General features: G+C 37.4%; 1 protein-coding gene across 2 annotated transcripts in view; it reads left to right on the forward strand.

The window, feature by feature from the left end:
- The first annotated feature begins 467 nt into the window (after window positions 1-467).
- FLT1 (fms related receptor tyrosine kinase 1) overlaps window positions 468-22,798 on the forward strand; it is a 204,539-nt gene continuing 182,208 nt past the window's right edge. For both annotated transcript variants that reach the window (XR_006355646.1, XM_043994779.1), the window contains exon 1: window positions 468-910. Coding sequence is in view for 1 of the 2 variants with exons in the window: in XM_043994779.1 (XP_043850714.1) it covers window positions 847-910 (64 nt within the window). In the remaining variant the exon portion in view is untranslated. The remainder of the gene's footprint in view (window positions 911-22,798) is intronic.

The following is a 22,798-nucleotide window of genomic DNA, read 5'->3' on the forward strand; positions in this document are numbered from 1 at the left end:
CTTTGCAACTTCTTTCAGCACAAGGTTCCCAATAAGTTGGGCTAGAAGGAGGCTGTGTGAAATCTCCTGCTCCGGGTGGACTGGACTGGTCCGAACAGGACAGGATGAGATGGGTTTGGAGGGCGGGGGAAAGAAAGACCTGTGTGCTGGCTCCTTGGGCTGGTTGAGTGTTGGGAGTGCAGCCACCGACTGCCCAACCCTCTTCCCTCTCCCCTCTTCTCCAGTCTTCTAGACTGCTTTCCTCTCTCGGACCTCAGCTAGCAGCAGAAAGGCCGGGAAGTGGGTGCGTCGCTGCAGGTCCCAAGAGGAAGAAAGGGGTGGGGGGGTGTCCTGGAGGCGGATAAAAGGGGGTGGGGGACCCCTTGACGTCACGGGAAGGAGGTGCCCAAGGGAGGAGGGAAATCGGACTGGGGAAAGGTTATAAATCGCCCCCGCCCCCGGCCCTCCTTCGAATTGATGTCCGCAGGAGGCTAAAAGGAGCTCACCCCTCGGACACTCCCTCTTTTCCTCCTTGGCAGTAGCAGCTGCAAAAGCCGCAAAGACTGCCGCGGCGGCAGTGGCAGAGGAGAGCAGCACGCGTCCGGGAGACGGCCGCAGCGGGCTCCCGGGGGCACTCACCAGCCGACTGGAGCAGGAGCCGGTCTGAGGATTCAAGATTGGAGGGTTACACTTTGCCCGGGCCCGAGCAGCCACGCTGCCTAGCGCGACAGAGAAACCTTGGGGATCAGGAACCGAAGGCACTGGTGGAGTTGAGCCGGAGCGCAAGGGGGCCCATCCGGCTTTATTTATTGGCGCCTCTGGGAAAAGAAAGGACAGACATCTACCCACCTCGCCACGTCCCTTACCATGTTCAGCTGGGTGGTTACCGGGGCCGCGCTCTCCGTCTTACTGGGCTGTCTGCTTCTCACAGGTAAGAGTTCCCGGCCGGCTGCCGTCTGGCATGCCAAGGGCAGTAGTGGCGGAGGGACTAGAGGATGGAGAAGGGAGGCTACGTAGAGACCCAGGGAAGAGAAACTGAAATGGGGAAGAGAAGTGGGGTTCCAACCCGCTTCCAAGAGAAGACCGGAAGGTGAAGTTGCTGGGATATATGGGGCGGCAGGTGTGGAAGTCTTGAGAAGCCGTGAGTAGAAAGTAGGCAAGCAGGCAGGCTGGGCAATGACGCAGGGGACGCCTTCTCCGTCTCAAAACCACTGAACTTGCGCCTTTGCTCTTCGCTTCTAGTTAGTCTATAGAGCTGGGAGTTGGTGCAAGTCATCAAGGGTGGTTGGCTCCGGGGACTTCCAGCTCAAGAGCTGAGTAGCCATTCTCAGTGGTCGGTCTCCCACAGCTCCAAACCCACGGCGTCCCTGCTCCGCCTCCCTCCGTTCTCCACCTGGCTTTTCTCAGCCCCGAGGGGAGCGCAGCGGGGTGGCGTCCAAACCTGGGATAGCGAGCTCACCACTCCAGGTTTAGGCTTGGGGCTGCACAGTACAGGCTTACGGACTGTCTCTGGACTCAGTCAAACTAATCCAAAAATTCTCTCTGAGTTAAGTTAGGTTGGGTTGGAAGTTGGGACAACATATGGATCTGGACTAGCAGAAGGAAGGAAGAGTAGGAACAGAACCTGACAGTTTACCAGACTTGTATTGCTGGAGGAGACCCAAAAGGTTTCCCAGAGTAGTCTAACTCCCCCAAGACCCCAGACTTCGACTTGGATCAGGGAAGGCAAAAGGTGTCCGTGGTGTCTGTTACCAGAGCCTGACTGAGCCCAGGAACATTTAACGAAACTGTTGGTCTTGTCATCAGTGAACTGTGGCTGAGTTGGGATGTTTTTGGAGACAGACCTTAGAGCTTGGAGACCTCAACCCGTTATCTTGGCTCAGGCAGACTGGCCAGTTCTTTCCCAAGTGCTGTTAAAGAGAGCGATTCACTTCTCATCTTACTCCCTTGCCGACTTGGTTAATCTCTCGTATTTCAACCCCAGACGCTTAGATTTTCACTGAACTGGGTGATACATATTTGCTTTAATATGTTCGAGACCCTTAATTTCACCGGTGTGGGTACTCCCATACTAACGCAGAGTGCAACCCAACAATACCTTATCAAACTGTATTTATAAGTTGCCGTGGCCAAAGGGGAAAATAAAATATCACTTGGTAAGCAAGCTACCGATGATGCCATTCTCACAAACCTAAGTAGGCTGATCCTCAGAAGCTATGTCCCCATTGGATAGACACATTCCAGCATTTATATTCTGCCAGCATACCTTCAAGAATCGCAGGGTCACCTCTCATAGTGTCTTTTTAGGCAAGAGGTGTAGAAGTAGGATTTTAGTGGCAGAAGGAATGAATAGATTTCAGTAAATGTACAGATACCTGCTTAGAAATTAGATGGACAAGTTCATCTTTGAGATCCAATACATCTCTGAAATCAGTACTTCCAGGGAATTAAAGAAGTCAGGTGGCCCAACAACTTGGGGATCAAGAATATAAAGGAGAGTTAATGCAATGAATGAAAAGTCCCAGGTGCTCAAGAAAGGCTAAGACAGGTTTTTGGCCATTTGTGCTTTATTTCTCCCTTTCCAACATCGGAAGGGTGAAGGGATCTTCTGACTTCTTGGGAAAGGTAAGGCGCCCACCTCTAAGAGATTCCTTTGTATGGAAGGATAAAATGGTTAAAAATCAACATGAAACTTCATAGGAAGGGCTGTCAATATAGCAATATGGGGGGAATGTTCATTAATCTTAGACACAGCTGAATTTTCTCAGTGGGAAGACCAATTAGACTGTCAATTCTGAGTAACAAGTAATAATTCCAATCAGACTGGTTAAACTATTAAACGAGGAGCCAGGAATTTTTTGTAAGGTCTAAAAGTGCCATAAAGATTGGGGAAATTCCCAAAATGACTGTAGTAAGATTGACCATTCTGTTTCCTTCTCCTAGCATTTTTTTTCTTTTTGAAAAAGTTGTCTGTTACAGGGACCCCAAGTTCTATTTGCTCTCCTTAATTAATCACTTAGAAAGAACTGATCTTCTTGATTTGTATAGATTTGGGGCAACACTATTTTGTGTTAGGTGGCCAGAAATATTGAATCCTTTTCATGTTTTTTAAAAAAGAAAATATTCAGTGAGAAGAATTTGGAACAAAAGGTTTTCATGGTGAAGGACTATGAGTTATTTTCTTACTTTTACAAACGTTTGTGGTATAAACTCTAATCATCATACCTAGTGCAGCATTATTATATTCAGGCATGCTCCAAAGTTTCTCTATTTGGTTTTGCAACTTATGGTGTAAATATTAGCCTTGATTTCTCATTATCTTCTTCTAACTCCTAAAATGCAGCAAAAATAATGGCAAAAATAGAAAACCTCTAAAATCCTAGTACATTCCAACCTTGTAAGTGAACAAATCTTTTTTTTTTATGGTGTTTTTTTTTTCTTTAAGAAAATTAGAAATTTTCTTTCATTCCATTAGCTAATGGTTCATCTCCTAACCTTTCAGGTACTACACCTGGAAAGTAAAAATGAAAATATTTTATTTTTATTTAAAGTTAACCTTTTATCATTTTTAAAAAAGAAAGATCCTTGAGATGTTTATAGATTTTAAGGCTGTATGTATTTAGTTTGTACTGAATTTCAGGAAACTGGCATTGAGAAGTAGGTGAAATCAATGTGGGAAACTATAATGAACACTGAAGTAAATTAAATGCTAGAATAAAATGAACCGTGATGTCCAAATTGAAAGAACTAAATTTTAGGGTTGGGGTAATTTTGCTTAACTGAATTTTAAGGTAGGAGTAATTTTTGTTCTGTTTTGTATGTTAACTATCCTTTGCTCTCCCTAATATACTAATGACAACAAAAGGAGATTCCAAAAATTGAGTTGAATTCCCCAAACTGCACACAACAGATTACAGTTCAGTGTCTTGTAACCTACATTCTTGACAGGTGTTTCCTAAAGTAATTCTTTCCTAGAAGCTGATTTGTCTTTTAATCAATGCATTTTACAATGTCATTAATCCATCCCCCAAAAGGAAAGCCCTGGAAAATGTGTTTAAATGCCCTCTTCTTATTAGTTGCACACTTGGGACCTATATTAAGAGATTTGTGTCTATGATATCATTAATCTATAAGTCATGTTCATCCTGCCTTGCGTGAAGCAAGTGAATTTGTGATGGGTCCAAATAATTACCATGTAAAGGTGACTGAAACACTTTATTGTTTATAAAATTCTAATATTAAACAATAGCAGTCAAACTTCTCCTCTAGCATATAGAAAATTAGCATTTTCTTAGGTATTGTTCGTCTTTCTCCCATGCACATGCAAACACACATCTCAGAAATCTGGAGTACCTAGACTCATACACACATGTACACCATAGCCAAAGAATTGTATTGACTAGTGTGTTTGGTTTTTAAAAGAATATCCTATCTGAGGACTGAGCTGCTGAGAATGCCCTGGGCTTCCCCAGTAAGCAGTAATTAATTAGACTATTCTTTTTCAGTACTAGAATATATCTTTGTGAGCAATAAATTTACTCTTAGAAAGGATGTACTTTATTAGTTGAGTTGTTGGCGTTCATAATGGATTTCCCCTTACTAGCAGTAATTATTATATTTTGCTTTTTTTTACTAGCAGAATTTGCATTTATATGGCACATGATGATATAACTTGGTATCTTGAACTGTCACCAATCATTGAAAATGTATACACTCCAACTTTGGGGAAGAAGAGGGAATGAAATATCATCAAAGTTCACATATTTTATCTCGAAATAACTTTCTAGTTAGAGTTTCTTCGGAGGAGAGGAGGGGGAACTTAGCCTCTAATGCCAAGTTTAGCCTACATTGTACGGCTTATCTTATTTTTTAAAAGAGAGAGTGCTTTGTTCTACCTTACAGTAGCAAGGAAACTGTCAAGACATGACTTCATTTACTTTGGGGACACTATTATGAGTGCTGAAAATGACATGTTGGAAAAATGCATTTTAAATGGACTAAGAAAAGTGTCATCAAGGAAAAACATTCTAAACCACTGCTACCTAAATACTAAAGTTTTTACCCATTTTTACTGTTTACTTTGGTTTGGACATTTCATATTTATTTGAAAAAGTAAAATTTTAATCCTAAGGTTTAAATATAATATATGCCAGTAAAGTTATCCCCATTAATATGCTATTTTCTTTTTTACGTTAGTATTGTAGTATACGGACAAAGAGATGGATAGGAAATTACTTTTGGTCATGGGATTCAAAATGTAATTCAATAACATTAATGAAAAATACTCACCATTGTTAGAATACTAATTAAAACTGATTTTTCAGTGTATTTGTCATGAGAGGAAGATAAACTGAGATTCAACCAGATTTTTAATTTCAATTTAGAAAAAAAAAGTTCCTGACTGTTGGAATATTTTTTTTTGATACTCTGAATATGGTTTAGATACTTCAAAGGACAGAATAATCTATTCAATGCTTATAGGTTTTGGGGAAGGCTGTGTGAAAAGAACAGCATATCATGCCTGTTGCTTTCTAGAACAATTGTTCACTCCTCACACTCTTGGGTGGCTTGGAAACTGCAAGCTGCTGATGATTAAATTACTGGATTTTATGCCAGGCTGAGAGAGTGAAAGGAAATAAGAGGGATAGGGGTAATTGAGGAAGGACTTGAAAGGAAGGGCTCTGGCTCAGCTTGTGGGACTGCAGTGGGGTTTCATTAAGGAAATGGTTCCATTGAGTCTGCTAGAGATAGTGGGTTAGATTTCCTGAATCACAACTGGGAGCAGGAAGAGGGGATACAGCAAGATTGCCTGGGGCTTTCCCACTGGGCTTAGGAAACCTGACAACCCAAAGGCCATTTCTTCTCACAGAGCCAACTCGTTCCTCTCTTGTCACAGTGGGTGCTAAATTTCCCTCACAGATCTGGGCATTCTCCTTCTGGGAAAAAGTTTTATGTAGTAGTAAGAATTCCTAACTAACTCATTGTTACTCAGCACATGAAAAAGTCTGGTCAAGGGATAAACATATTAGGACAAAAGTACAGTGGAAAGAATGCTGGATTGGGAAGTAGAAGACCTGGATTCAAATCTCAGGTTGGCAATTTTAATCTCTCTGTGCCTCAGTTTCCTGATGTGTAAAATGAGAGAGAATAGTTCAGATTAGATGGTCTTTAACATTCCTTCCAGCTCTAAGAATATAATCTTTTTGAATAGCTGTGATTGTCATAAGATAATGCTATGATTGTTATGGAAGAAAATATTGTCCCTAGCTTCCAAGGGCCAGAAATAGGGTGAACCCTCCATTGTAGAGTAGTTTTTATGCCTTCATGGCCGCTGATACCTTTAGAGCAGGTAGTTTCAGTGAAGGATTTTTGCCAACCGAAATTTCAGAGATGGGTTGTCCTCTTCCCAAGAGAACGCTGCTCACGCAAAGAAGGCATAAGCATAAAATCCTAAAACCTGGATGGAAAGACCCTTCAACGTCCAAATGCCTCATTTTATAGCTGAAAATTGATGTCCATAGAGGCTAACTTGCCTAAGGTGACACAATTAAGAAAGAACTTTAGAATGAAGAGAGATCTTGTTTAAATATACCTTATTAATAACTTTTTAAAAACCCACTAACTTCCAGATTCCAGCAGTCAGACATTTACTACCCAAATAAAAGTGATTCAGGAAAATAACAACTGGCATTTCTATAAGAAAACAATATTTAAGATAACAGGCACAGTGGAAGAGTTTCTTATGAATAATAATCTCAATCTTAGGGTACTTTTGCCTTAGGGATGTAGGCATCTAGGTGGTAGGGGGATAGAGTACTGAGCCCAGAGTCAAGAAGACTCATCTTTCTGCATTCAAATATAGCTTCAGACACTTACTAGGTATGTGACCCTGGGCTAATCATTTAATCCTATTTGCCTCAGTTCCTAATCTGTAAAATGAGTTAGAGAAGGAAATGGCAAACTACTCAAGTATCCTTGCCAAGAAAACCGCAAAAGGGGTTACAGAGAGTCAGACATGAATGAAAAACGACTCAGTAACAAAATTCTTAGGCACCTCGTGCCTACTGACCTCATAAGTAGACAGGAGTAGATCATAAAACAATCCTATTTCCCATTGCTGACAGTGGGAACCCAAAGTTGAAAGGGTGGCCCAGGTCTGTACTTTCTCCGGCTTGTGCCAGGGGAATCTCTGTTCTGGAAGTTCCTCTTTGGAAATTATTGAGAAAGAACTGAATATTTCCTCTTTAGCTCTTCTAAGGAAGAAGAAAGGAGTAGGTAAAAAAAAAAAGGTAGAGGTATGCTAAACTTTTCTTTTATTTAAAAGACATTTATATCTATGGAACTTTGCTACCAGCAAAGAATAGGGGAAACCATTGATCCTATTATTTCCTAGAGCTAAATTGAGGAAGTGTACTTTTGGGGGGAGGAGGAGGCGGGACAATGAGGGTTCAGTGACTTGCCCAGGGTCACACAGCTAGTAAGTGTGAAGTGTCTGAGACAGGATTTGAACTCAGGTCCTCCTGAATCCAGGGCCACTGCTTTATCCACTGCGCCACCTAGCTGCCCCCAGAAGTGTGCTAGTACATGTAGTAGGTGCTACCCATGTCTCTGATAAATCAATTTAGCAGCTGTGATAATGATCGTCACAGAATCCTAAAAATTGGAGGCTAGTAGTGATCCCACTTAGTCAGGGAGAGCATGGCTTATCAGGAAAGAGCACAATAGATTTAGGTTTTGAAAGACCAAATTCCAGGCTCTGCATCTTACTCCACTGGTGCCTTAGCTAGAAAACAAACAAAACAAACAAACCTGTAAAACAATAAAGGTAAAAAGAATCAAAACTAAAGGCAAGCTTGATCCCAGTGGAGAAATATGAGAATGTACTCCTCTCTGCTTTGTAGAGGAGCAGTATGGGTATGGAACATTACATGGAAAGTCAGAGTCAGTTGATGTTTTTATTCGTTTTCTTGAACTGTTTTCCCTCTTTCATTCTTCATTATGGGTTTCCATCACAACAAATGCTCATCTTTTCAATACATGTTTACCAATGTTGCTGTGAGGTAACAAGTCCTAGAACAACACTGCCTCTGAAGAATACAAGATGAGCATCACACAGAGGGTGATGGGAAGGCATGGAGTAGGTGTGAGTAGGCTGTTACATAAAGCCAAAGAAGAATTTCTGAAGAACAGGAATAATGGATCTTATCAATGAATTATATGACAGACAGAGAGATAGACTTTCATGTAGTAAGAATGAGGAATGGAGAGCCAGAATGCTCCCCTAGGACCCTCAAGATATTGGGACAAGATTTTCAGTACAATGGAGGAGACAGTCTGTAGACAAATTTTGGGGAGGAGATTGAACGGGGTGGGCAGGCATGGATAGGTTGCAATCTGAAATTGTTGGAGGGAATTCCTGAATTGAAGGTGATCAGAGATCCATTTGAATATTTTGGTTTGCTGTATTATAAGGGTGGTCTCTCTGGCAAGATTAGGTAAGAGAGATATACTGTGAAATGTAGATGATATAAAAACAAAAGATATTAATAATTTTTAAAAGATGATAGTGTTGGACTTGAATATATCCTCCAGATGTAAGCCCTATGGCCATCTCTCAAATACTTGACTTGGAAATAATTCAGTCTGCCTAAATAGGGTGAGGACAATGTGAGACAAAAATCTAACAGTAATTCTCCTAAACAGAGTGTTCAACCCATATGGGCTTGAAATAACTCAGGCTTCCTATCCACCAGGTTCCTTTTCAGACTCCTGTTTCCTCTTCTTTTAGGAGCTTTCAGATCTTAGGAGCCCCAAAGATCCATAGTTCTCTGCAGCTGCTCCTTAATGGGGCAGGGGCAGCTGAAGGAGGATCTTGAGACTTTGTCTCACCCTGAATGCAGGGTGGGGTAACAGTGTGAATACAGCAGACTACTAAAATACATCTCCAAGGAAGAGAAAGGGAGGAAATGTGTATCAAAGAAATCTTGAAATGAGGAAGAGCTAGTGGAATACATAAGGAAAGAAAAGCAGGGAAGGAAGGTTGGAACAATGGTCAGCTCTTCACTAAGGATTCTTAACTTGGAGTCCATTAATTTGGGATTAATAGATAAATACAGAGATAGGTAGATGATGGATGGATAGATGGATGGATGGATAGAAAGATGATAGATACACACATATGTATGTGTGTACATGTATAATTGTATATGTATATAGGTATTGTATACATATACATATTGACAATAATATTTGAATACAATTGGTTTTCCTTATAATCCTATGTATTTTACACGTTTAAAAATATTTTTTTAGACGGGGATCATAAGTTTGACCTGACTGTTAAAAGTGTCTACTACTCAAAAAAAGGTTAAGATCCCCTGTTTTAGCCAAAAATGGGATTTTTTTCTCTGAGTAGAAGCTTTACTGTTTTACAGACTGAAAAGGAGGTAAGTATACTTAAGCACTAAGAAGATGCCACTTTTCAGCATGATAGCCATAGGCTTCCATTTCATTTTGTAATTGATGACAGCAGATATCATTGTTGTTGTCATCATCAAAAATAAATCTTTGCTTAGCACCAATCTGCACATGGGTTCAGGTCTTTCATCACAAATTTCTTTTATTACATGTTCCCGAGCCTACATGTGAGCAAGAGAAGGCTAAATTAGCATCTAACTTCCACCTGCTTTTTCTACAGTGGGGCACTTTTCATGATCAAAACATGGTCACATTTATTAAAATTTGTGGAAGATATGTATTACGCCACCTCTAAAGTAGTTTCATCCTATGTTTGTAGGGAACATCTAGAAAATAGAAATTTCTTGGTTGTATTGTTAGAGGGACTATTAGCATGGTGATTATCTGGAATTGGAAATATGAATGTTTTTAATTTTTGTGGCTGTTTTCTTTTTTCTAAATTGACATTAGAGTAATTGTAACTGTAATGAACAGTTGGAAAGGGAGGGATATATTTAAGAGGATTACAAACAAACAAGTATGGTCATCCTTGATGAGTTTCATTGTTTTCTACTTGGGAGCTGTGGTTAACTCTCTTTCCCAACTAAAGGCTCATGCTGGATCAGTTTTTTGTCCTTTGTAATTCTTTGGAAACTTTTACAGTTTAACAGACTATTCACTGAGAATTTTAATTTAATTAGCAATTAGGAAAAATATGTAGGGACTTAATGTTTGCAGCAGCCCTGATCTGGGTTTTAAGTCATCAATCTGAAAACTACTTTGTTTAGGTACCTAATTATCTCATATACCCCTAACTCTTCAAATAATAAAAAAAAAAAGATCATGTGCAAAGAGTCTGACATATAAGGGCATTTTTTCAAAAATATCTGTGAAAATTTTAGGATATGGTTAATACAGATGGCAATATTTAGGAGGCATATTATCTTTTTGTAGGCTACCTGAAGTTTAATTAATCTATATTTGCATGCAAATTATTCTAGGGGTAAATTTCCAGAACTCAAAATGAAAAGGTTTTTTGTTTGTTTATTTTCATTTTTTAAAATATGCATTTTTCAGGGAAGCTAGGTGGTGCAGTGGATAAAGCACCGGCCTTGGATTCATGAGGACCTGAGTTCAAATCCAGATTCAGACACTTGACACTTACTTAGCCGTGTGACCCTGGGCAAGTCACTTAACCCTCATTGCCCTGAAAATAAAAATGCATTTTTCCTTCAATTTCAAATGACCTACTGGTGGGACTAAATCAATCAGTAGCTTAGTTAACAATGTGAGTTAGTAGCTTAACTATGACCTTGATAGGAGAGATTTCTCTTAAAAAAATGCTTTGGTTAAATTATTTTAGAATACTGTGTGCTTCCCTACTGGGATTTCACATTGATATTAATATAGTATATTGAGCCTAATCTTCTTGGGGTGGCTTCTAAAGAACCAGTTCAAGTATATGGCTGTTCCATTATTGATATATTTAGTATTCTCCTCTGAGAGGATCTTATTTCTGGTATGGAGGTGATCTGATGTAGTCCTATTTATTCTCATGTGAAATTTACTCTGGCTAACATAAATTGGCCAAGAATTGATACCTGGCTAATTTACATTTAATTTAGAAGAAATCTTAGTGTATTTCCTTAAGTTTCACTTCTGTGTTGTTTGGCAAATCCACTGGCTACTTACACCTCACTGGTTCCTTATAAAAGATAGTGTAGAGGGGCAGCTAGGTGGTGCAGTGGATAGAGCACTGGTCCTGGAGTCAGGAGTACCTGAGTTCAAATCCAGCCTCAGACACTTAACACTTACTAGCTGTGTGACCCTGGGCGAGTCACTTAACCCCAATTGCCTCACTTAAAAAAAAAGTGTAGAATGTGCTGGGCCTTTAGAGTTTAGAAGGGCTCTGGAGTCTCAGGGATCCTTGTTGGGGATGTTACAGCCCCACCTTGATCCTAGAATAACTTCATAAGAATCAATACTCAAAGAAGGATGGGGTTCCCTGAAGGAGCCTGGCTGGCATCAATAAACCTCAGGCTATGCCCTCTTCTCTCCCTTAGGTGTCCCACTGAGCAATTTTAGACCCTGGGCAATCCTGACCCTGCTCTGCTGAACTGTTAACTTGATTCTAGGCACAGAGCAAAATATTAGTCTGGGAGCTATAATATCATGTAGTCAACCCCATATTTTACAGATGTGGAACCTGAGGCTCAGAGAGGTTGATTTGTCCAAGCACACAGTGGCAGAGCTGAGATTTGAACTCAGACCCTTTTGAGTCTACAACTGCTCCTCTTTCTGCTGTGACTCTTCAGCAGCTAAATCTTTTCTACTACTCTGAATTTTAATGAAAATATTTATTTTAAAACTAGTACATAGGGGACAGGTAGGTGGCACTGTGGATAAAACACCAGTCCTGGATTCAGGAGAACCTGAGTTCAAATGTGACCTCAGACACTTGATACTTACTAGCTGTGTGACCCTGGGCAAGTCACTTAATGTTCATTGCCCCACAAAAAACCCAAACAAAACAAAACAGAACTAGTGCATCAATATGCACAGAAATAGTGATGGGTCAGTATTTTATTGATATTCAGTCTGATGAGGTACAACATGGCATAGTCCTAGAGAGCTGGCATTGGAGTCAGGAAGTGCTGGGTTCAAAACATGCCTCTGTCATTGTGACAATAGAGTGCCACAGGCAATGGAAACTCTAGTTGTAGAAGAGTTATGACTCTGCATTGGCAGAGGGAGCTTTTGTACAGGGCATTCCCTGTTGTGATTAAATCACACATCAAGACCAATCTGATATGAATTACTGATGACTAGTTTTGATTTTGACACTTATTAACAGCTACGGCAAGTCATAACTTTTCCAGCCTCATAAAATGGTAACAATAACTGACTTGCACTACCCACCTCAAAGGATAGTGGTGAGGAAAGTACTTCATGAATCTTAAAGCATTATGTCAAAGGGACTGACATATTTATTCATTCTTACTCTTAAAACAGTGCCTTCAAGGTGGCCTAGAGTCTCCACAAGGTGCTGGAGTCTGGATGAGGTTCACAACCTGCCACTCTCTTCTTGGCTAAGAAGTGATGATTGAAGAGAGTGGGGATCTACAGTGGGTGAAAGCAGGGAGGAAGTGGGCAGAGGAAAGATGGGAACAGTCTCCCTAAAGGATAACTCACCTGATAACAGGGTTTTGTGTCTTTTCTCTAATTCTTTTATTCAACTCTTTACCTGAAGTCTAAAATGACCACCTCTACCTCCATCTTCCATGATGCTTCTACACTAAAGTACCTAATAATCAGAGGCAGGTATCCAGGAGGTTGGATTTTTTTGTTTGCTTTAGTTTTTTTTTTTTTTTTTCCCTCCCAGAGGCAAGTGAAAGTGAATGGTATGGAGCATGCCCAAGGGTGTTTTACTCTTTATAAGTGGCTTGTAAACCAAAAAGTTTGAGTAGGAGGAAAAACTAATGGAGTTTTTTTTCTTATTTTAAAGGTTAGAGATGAAAGGAAAGAAATGTCAGAAAGGTAGGAAGAGTTATTAGACAGGTATAAAAGAAAAACACTAAAGTAAGAGCAAAGATAGGCCGAAAAAGGCATGGAAGTGGGAAATAAAGAATTTAAAGCCATAGGTAGATAGATGAAGGAATACTAAAGAAAAATTAAAGTTCTAGAGAGATAAAGGAAAGAAAAATTGAAAGATGAAAGAAAAAGATTGTGGGCCACTGGAGAATATATTTAAAAAGCAGAAGCAAGAGCTGGTTGGGCATAAAAAAGTAACCAAAAAAGGTAAATAAGAGACAAGAGTTCTACAACGTTATGCTTGCTCAAATGATCATACTTTGGATCAGATCTTAACCCATTTCTAATTCTTCATTATTATGGTGGTGTGTAATTTCTGAAAATCTTTTTTCCTAAACAGAATAATTGAAGTTGATTAAAAAAATGCAAAAAAGTTCAGGCCAAGGGCACTGCATAGGTTAATTGTTTGGGAGTATACATATTTCCAGGCTATTAATGATTTCAAGTGGTCTTAGACATTTTTTCAAGAAAGACCTATCCCTATATGATAAAATATGCTGACTAAAATAATTTACCATATCACTCCTCTAGAAAATAACATTTATGATGGAAACACAATTCCTCCAATAGACATAAGCAGAAGAATGCTTGTAAAATCTTAGAAAGGCGCCTCAATTAAAATATTTACTACTCCAAGGAGCCTAGAGAACATATTAAAATCATAGGAATCCAGTATGGAGAAGACCTGTTTGGTCAACAGACATATTCCTCTGTTTAAGGAGGATTACTCTCCAAAGTATGTGCCAGGAAAATCAATCTCATTTCAGCCTGTAACGTTTAGAAAAAAGTTTAATTTGACAATAGAAAACACAATGGTCTAATAGTGTTTAATGAGCCTTAAAATGTATGCAAACACAGCATTCAGGAAGGGATTCCCTGTGATGGATAGCTTTATTACTCAGTGTTGGCAACCTAAAGCCCAAAGGTCAGAGGCTTTGAATATGTTATTTGTGGCAAAGATAGTAAAGGTCTTTCTTAATTTACCTCCATTAGTGTCTGGATTAAAGACGGCTCCAAAGGATAGGCAGGCTCACGTACTAAAGAAAGATCTCTTCTTGGTAGATTAAACCAATATAGAGGAAAGAAATTATGAAAAACAAGAACTTTATGATTCTCAGGCACCTAGTCAATATTTCTGATACAACATCTTTTTTAAAAACAAAATAAAACCTCATCTTGGCATTATGGAATAGCTTATAAAAAACCTCTTAGCTGAAGAACTAAGTGAGAACTAAGATATGAAGGGGCAGAGATAAAACTTTCTTCAGTGTTTTCTTCAGAACACATAGATGGCACTAATGTGTATATATATATCATATATATCCTATATGTGTATGATATATATGATATATACATCACCACTATTTTGTATTTAGAATGTAATGTTTTAAATAGTTGTGAAAATTATTTTTACTCTTCTAGTTACTACAAAATACCACAACCTGGAAGAATCAGACTGACAAAAACTGAGGCAAGGAAATATGAAATGAATCAGAAGATTGGCTAAGGGACCAAGCTCATAGGGCTTGGATTAGAATTCAGATATTTGAGACCCAGCACCATGCTTTCTGAATAGGTACCCTGGGGAAAGAAAGCACTAATAAGATATTTCCCTTTTCTTCATTCTATTTTGCTTCCCAAGGGAACCCATGAGGAATACATAAAACATATTCATGAAGTTTCATGAGCATGCTATCACTTTTCACAAAGAAGGGAATAACATTGTGAGAGAGAAAACTGGGACAATGCTAGTATCTTGACAGGGCCCTGTGCTTACAATGAAGGCTGTAAGCTTTGCTGCAGAGGGTTAAGACACTGAGACTGATAACCTTTGCCCAGAAAACACTCATACTCTAACGTATATTAAAACACAAAATTATGTCAGGAAGATAGATACTGGGTATCTATCTATCTGGGTATCTCTACCTGGGCTATATCTCAATATATTCATATGGTAGCTTACAGTTTCTAAGGCACTCTCACATAAATAATCTCAATAGATATTCAAATGAGGAGTCTCAAATGGATGTTTTAGGCAGTCAGGACAGTTATTGTCATCTCCGTTTTTCCAGATAAGGAATTCAAGGTTTAGATTAAATGACTAGCCTGAAGTCACAGGACTTGGCAGTAGTGGAAGCAGGACCAGGGACAGGAGGCATTTGACTCCTAACCCAGTGTTCTTTCTGACCAAGCTGGCTCTGATTTATGGACTGATTTAATGGTAAATCATATATCGAAGTAGAGATAGGACTAGAGCAGGGTATCTTAACCTGGCTCCTATGGATCCACCCCCTCAGGTAGCTGTAGTTGGATTTCAAGGGGTCCATGAACTTGAGTGGGGAAAAAAATTACATCTTTATTTGAATATAATTAGATTATTTTGTAATACTACATATTTAATTTTATGCTTTAAAATATTTTTCTAAAAATTAATAATAATAATAAAATATTCTTCTGAGAAGGGATTCATAGGCTTCATCAGACTACCAAATGGGCCCATTGTGACACAAAAAAGGGGTTAAGAACCCCTTCTCTAGAGAAATGGATAGATTCATCTTTTGAAAAATACACTTTGAGTAATTTCTACAACTCCCAAACACTGTATATGCAACCTTGCTACTATATAGGTGTCAATATTTACTGAAATGTCATTTCTGTTCTATGAGGCAGCCAGTTTGCAGATTTTCTTATAAAAGGGCTCGATTGACATGCATAAAGCATAACTTGACAATGATTCATGAATCCATTTGAATAATAGTATAATATGGTTGGCAATCATTAGTCAGATTCTCACTCAGTGAGAAGTGGTGCTTGAGTACAGGAACATTAACAGTAGTAATATACTGGCTAATACTACTTTTTTTTCTGATTAACAGAGAAAGTAGAAAAATAGCCCCTCTAGAGACAAAGCCTCCTTTAATCATTTTCATGGGAGTAATGATCGGGTTTTTTGCTCATCTCCCTAAAAATAACTAGCTGAAAGGTCTAGCAGATTTCTACAGTCAATGCTTTATAACTTGATTTTGCATTTCCCCTTAACCAGTTTTTGGACTGTCAGACAACTCAGATAACTTGGAATATGGAAAATTGAAATGATATGTTATTAAACAGTTCTGTGGAGAGTGTCATTTCTTTTTATTTCTCCAGTAAAGAGGTCTGGAGTGTTGGGAATAGGACATTTTTAGGGGAAGGTAACAACACCTTGTTGGCAGGAGGTTTCTCACTGACCAACCTTAATTAACTGAGGTTGTCACATGAAAAGAAGCTGCACACGGGTGTAGGTCATTGTAAGGGTAGGCTCTTTAAGGTCGCCTGGTGACAGGCATAATGATAAATGAATGTGCCCTGTTAAACTATGACCCCTTAGAGAAGCCAGTGTCAAGTAAAAGGCAACATAGAGAGGCCCGCTGAAGATGTAGTCCCCTTATAAATATTTACAGTAGGAATTTCTGTGTTGTATTATTTTTCCTGGTAAATATTCAAACTAAACAGAAATCTCTTTTAAATTGCTTTTGTAAAGTTAAAGAAAAATTAATTAAGATAATGACCCAGCAAGTGCATGTCATGTAAAAGTTTTAGCTTTTTCCATGCAAAGTTCCTGTTGAGACAGTCCTCTATTCTTTGTACTATGCACTTGAAATATTATCGTAGGTTCCATGTTTGACTTCTTTATACATAATTATCTAGAATATGGAGTTTATTTCAAGTCATTTAAAAATAATAAGACTACAGTGGAATTGCTAAAATTTTTTGTGGTTAAGCATTCACGGTTAATTGCTGGTTTGGAATACTTAAAGAAGTTAGTGATTTCTAAATTCTCAAGTCTGAATTCTGGACAATAGTTGCTGGTCATTTCATATTCTGTATATAATGATATTAGGACTTTTTATAATAGACTTGTTAAAACAAGTAAACAATTCCCATTTTATAAATTCAGGTAAGAGCTGGAATAAATGTCATGTAAGTCCATCTCTCAGACTGATTTTATGCTGTAAAGCAGTGACTCAAACATAATAAATGGATTATGATAAAATGGAGATCCCTCGGAATTAGATACAATTTACATATTAAACTCACCAATACACATTTCAAATCAGAATTCCTCTGCTGGACAGCTACTTGAATATTTCTGTTCTGCTGGCTGGATAGGAATGAAGATCAATTACCTAGTCTAATCTCAGCTAGTCTACAATCTAAGTTTGCTGTCTTAAAGTTGCAAATAATCTTATCTTCACAAGAGATTAGTTAGCATTGAGTCAGAGCTTCATGCTATCTTAATGTATGGGGTGATTTCTCAATGTTGGCATACCTTCACACTCTGCCCCAGCTGAAAGAAAAATGTGATGAAAAATCTAATTCTATTGTTTAAAAAGAGTTATAAAGTTTTCAGAGAAACAAAATTGTGTATATGTGCACGTACACACACACACACACACACACACACACACACACTATCACTTCTGTAACCTTTTGCCATGAAGCCAAAAGTTTTGGAAACAGATAAATTAATATTTTTTTCAGTTAACATGGTTAATTTCATGAACCACTTTAAGTGCTTTAAGACTCAAGTTGTGCTAGAACCATTCAAATTTCTGTGGCTATGACATCTGCTATTAAGTCTTTAAGAAAAACAGAAAATGAACCTTTCAACCACCCTTTCACCCCTTGAAAAAGAAAAATAGAATACTTGTCCCAATGACATGCCTTTTTAAGTTTATCCAATGAAATTAAACAATGAAGAAGAAATGGTTTCCTTAAAACCCAACAACTTGAGTCTGGATAGCCATATACATTGTATAGGCAGATCAATATATACCTGAACTGTTAAAATATTCCATATAATCCAACAACCTATATGGCCCAACTTTACTCATAAATGTTTTTGAAACTTGATTTCTAATTTTAAAATATTTTCTCATTAAATTAACCATAGGATAATAAAATGTAAGAGCTGTAAAGGGGATTTGGCGCTTTTCTATGTAAGTGGTTCCCATTTCATAATTTGTGAATTCTTGGGGGTTTGAGACAATGGTCCGAGGTGTTCAAACTAAAAATTGTCTAATGGTGCCTTAAATAGTAAATAACTATCCAATTATGTTACATATATTCTTCCTCTGTGACAACAAACTATGTGCATATTATAAATATTATAAGTTTGTTTCCATAGTAATTCAAAACTATTTTGATCAAGTATGCACAATTTCGGTGTTTTGCAGTGATTACATTGAACTCTGACTACTTCTAAGTGTACTGGGGTCTTGTAATTTCTCAACATGTCATCAAATTGTTTGCAAAATGCAACAAGGTCTTGACATTAGATTCCCATCATCAGATACATGCACATACCCACATTTGTTTTCCTTATACTACAGTTCCCTCATCTTCTCTGTTACCTTGTGATTGTGCCCCATCAGCTATATAGTCACAACTAAGATATTACAAATGTCTGCATTCTTGCAGTGCAAATGTTGAGCTGATTGAAAATCATGATTACCAGGCATGCACATTATAAGCTATTTTGAAACTATCACAGACCATCATCAATATTGTACAGAAACAAATATCCACTCATTATAGTGTTATGGCTATTTTCCAATTTAACTTATTTTCCATTTCCATTACTTTCTACTGGCTGATTTTCAAATGAACTGGTTGGCAACAGTGGTTAGTTGTTTGGTAGAATTTCTGTGAGAGTGTTACCAGTGCACCATTGGTAGAAGAAAAGAATGTCACATCTGAAGATTTCCTTACAAAGTTTAGTTTATATGTAGAAGGCATATATCCAATTAAACTTTAAGTACATTTATCATTTAATACAGTGTTTGCTATTATCCAGTAGGAAAATAAATAAACATTTTGTATAATACTTAGCTATTCACTTTTGTCAATTAGGTGGCTAAATTTTTAAAAATGAATTTTAGGGGGCCGCTAGGTGGCGCAGTGGATAGAGCACCAGCCCTGGATTCAGGAGGTCCTGAGTTCAAATCCAGCCTCAGACACTTAACACTTGCTAGCTGTCACTTAACCCCAATTGCCTCACCAAAAAAAAAAAACCAACAAAAAACAAAAATGAATTTTAGTCTCTCAACAAAATAACTTATAAAAAGCTCTTATCATTTCCCACCACATATTTATGTATTTTCACTTTATTCTTGTTTTATATCAAATGTCAACTATTAGAGATTCTTGTTCAGATAAAAAGTCCAACATTGAAGTTAAGTTTATATATGATTATTATATTATGTTAAACATGTTACAAGCTGTAGCTTATGTCATTTAAAATATTATTTGATGTTTTATATGATTGCACATGTATAACCTAGATCACATTGCTTGCCATCTTGAGGAGAGGGGAAAGGGAAGGAAGGAAAGAGAAAATTTTGAAACTCAAAATCTTTCCAAAAAATGAATGTTGAAAACTGTCTTTACGTGTGATTGGGAAAAAAATAAAATGCTATTAAAATAAAAGGTTATTTGTATTCAACAAACATCATTGTTAAGAAATTTAATATGAAGTCTTGCAAATAGTAGGAAGCATATGAGATCTTGATGGATTTCATATTTTAATTCTTACAGAATTTCCCACATAAAAATTCATAATAATTTCATAATTAAATTTTTATAATTTTATAGTACTTTAGTAATCTAAGCAAGATAAAATTTTATATTTTATAATTATATAATGTAAATTTTTATTTAGAGGTTTGGAAGGCAAAACTTATCACTGTAGTTACTATAAGCATTTAATGAATAAATATAAACTGTTATGAATAGCATATTAGAAAATCCTGGGAACTCACAATAGGTTTGTTGTTACTGTTGTTGAAATGGCTCACAAAAGAAAAAAATGGGAAACATTAATTGTTTGAGGCACAATATAGCATATTTTATTTTCTACTTTTATTTTTGTCCCTGAAAATAAACTTTAAAAAAAAAAATTTGAGTTCCAAATTTTATCCCTCTTTCCCTCCCTCCCCTCCCCACTCCCTGAGGCAGTAAGCAATCAGATATAGGTTATACATGTGCAATTATGTATAACATTACCATATTAGTCCTTCTGTATAAGAAAACTTGAATAAAAGAAAAAAATGAAAGAAAGTGAAAAATAGCATGTGTCAGTCTGTGTTCAATCAATACCACTTCTTTCTTTGGAGGTGGATAGTAAGCTCATCATTATCATTGTATTGCTGAGGATAGTTAAGTCATTCACAGTTCTTCATCAAACAATATGGCTGTGCATAATGTTCTCTTGGTTCTTTTCACTTCACTATACATCAGTTCATACAAGTCTTTTGAGGCTTTTCTGAAATCATCCTGCTTGTCATTTCTTATAGCACAATATTCCATCACCATCATATACCACAGTTTCTTTAGCCATCCCCTTGGAAACATTAATTAGAAGAAGAAAATGAAACCTAGAAAAGTTAAGTGACATGTCCACTTGGTCAGCTAAGTGGTGTAGCAGAGAGACTTGGAATCAGGAAGGCCTGACCTCAGAGACTTACTTAGCAATGTGACTTAGCAAGTGACATAACCTCTTTCAGCCTCAATTTCCTCATTGCTAAAATGGGGATGATAATAATAGCACCCAATCACAGGATTATTGGGAAGACAAAATGACATAAGTATATTTAAAGTGCTTTCCAAACCTTAAAGCATCCTATAAATGCTAGCTATCATTAAATCTGTCCAAGGTTATAGGCCTAGTTAATGATAGAGTGAGAACTTAAACCCAGATCATATTACTCAAAATCAAATAAGAAAAAATTGTAGCTTGTGTTTCGGAATTTGTATTTGTAGATTATTTCTTCCTTGCATTGGGAATTTACTTCATCATTTTCCACTGAAGTGAAAGCTTTGGCACAATTTTAGATAAAGAAGGGTACCAAGTTCTTAATGGAGCCTATTAGGAACTGCATTTTTTTCATAGCTATCAAAGTTAGCCAAATAAAATGACTTAGTGGGTGGTTTCCAGTACACTGAGTAGATTCTCTATGGAGGATGTATGGTAGAGTGTGGACAAGAAACTCACAGGAGCATAAAGCAAGCTTGTGATCTGCACTGATGGACAAAATAATGACTCATCTTTGTAGAGTACTTTAAAGTTTTCCAAGTGCTTTTCTCACAACAATCTTGTAAGGGTGGTAGTGAAAGCATTATTATACCCATTTTCCAATTGAGGAATCTGGGGCTTTAAGAGTTTAATTAATATGCCCATGGTCAAGAGCTAATAAGTATTTGAGATAGGATTCAAATCCAAAATTCTATCCACTGTACTATATTGGCACTGATTCACTGAGGCATTTAAGTATACTGTTAGCCTGGAACAACCTTAGAATGGACATTAATTCTTTTGATTACATTTTGTTTAATTGTAAATGTAAGTTCAGACACTTGGACAACACTCACTGCATCCGTTGAAGTCACTTTTACTTAATATATAGCCTGGGAAAAAAGAGAGAGAGAGAGAGAGAGAAATGAAAGGTAGAAGCTCAAAGTAATTTCCGGATAAAATTTTCTTTTTGTTATTTAAATTTGTGATTTAGCATGTGAAGTATAATAGATTGTCACAAATTTACTAAGGAATGCCCTGGGTAGTTCTTTCTTTCCGTCAACAATGAATAAATAGCAAAACAATTTGGTACAGGATAAGAAATAGAGGTTGATCAATAGAATCGATTAGGTACACAATATAGAAAAGCAAATGAGCACAATAACATAGTGTGTTTGATAAACCCAAAGATCCCAGCTGTTGAGACAAGAACTCACTGTTTGACAAAAACTGCTGGGAAAATTGGAGAGTAGTCTTGCAAAAACTAGGCACAGAACAACATTTCACCTATATACCAAGATAAGTTCAAAATGGTTTAGGCATAAAGGGTGATAGATATCATAGGCAAATTAGAAGAGCATGGGGAAAAATGACCGGCACTATGGATAAGGGAAGAGTTCATAACACAATAGGAGATTGAGAGGTTTGCAGGAGGTCAAATGGATAATTTTGATTACATAAAATTAAAAAGTTTTTGGACAATAAACATAATGCAGCCAAAATTAAAAGGAAAGCAGGAAACCAGGAAACAATTTTTGTAGCAAGTTTCTTTAATAAAAGTCCTGTTTCTCAAATATATAGGGAACTGACCCAAATTTATGAAAATGAAGGCCATTCCCCAATTGATTAATGGTCAAAAGATATAAATGGGAAATTTTCATGAGAAGAAATCAAAGATATCAATAATCACATGAGAAAATGCTTTAAATTACTAATAATAAGAGAAATGCAAATTAAAACACCTCACCCCTATCAGATTTACTAAGATGACAAAAAAGGAAACAAATGCTGGAAAGCATGGAGAAAAATAAGCTAGTGCTCTGCTGGTGGAGTTTTGGACTAGTCCACTCCTGGAGAACAATTTGGAACTATGCCCAAAAGGTTATAAAACTGCATACCCTTTTACCCAGCATTTCTGCTACTAGATCTATACCCCAAGGAGAGCAAAGGAAAAGAAAAAGGACCCATATATACAAAAAATATTTTAGCAGCTTTTTGTGGTGACAAAGAATTGGAAACTGAGGGGATGTCCATTAACTAAGGAATGATTGAACAAGTTATGGTGATAGAATAAATGTGATGGAATACTATTGTGCTATAAGAAATGATGAGGAGCTAGTTTATGAAAAATGTGGGAAAACAACTGAACTGGTACAAAGTGATATGAGCAGAACCCTAGTACATTGTTCCTAGTACAACAGTAGTATTGAAAAGATAATC

This window comes from Dromiciops gliroides, chromosome 3, assembly GCF_019393635.1.
Source record: "Dromiciops gliroides isolate mDroGli1 chromosome 3, mDroGli1.pri, whole genome shotgun sequence".
Lineage (NCBI taxonomy): Eukaryota > Metazoa > Chordata > Mammalia > Microbiotheria > Microbiotheriidae > Dromiciops > Dromiciops gliroides.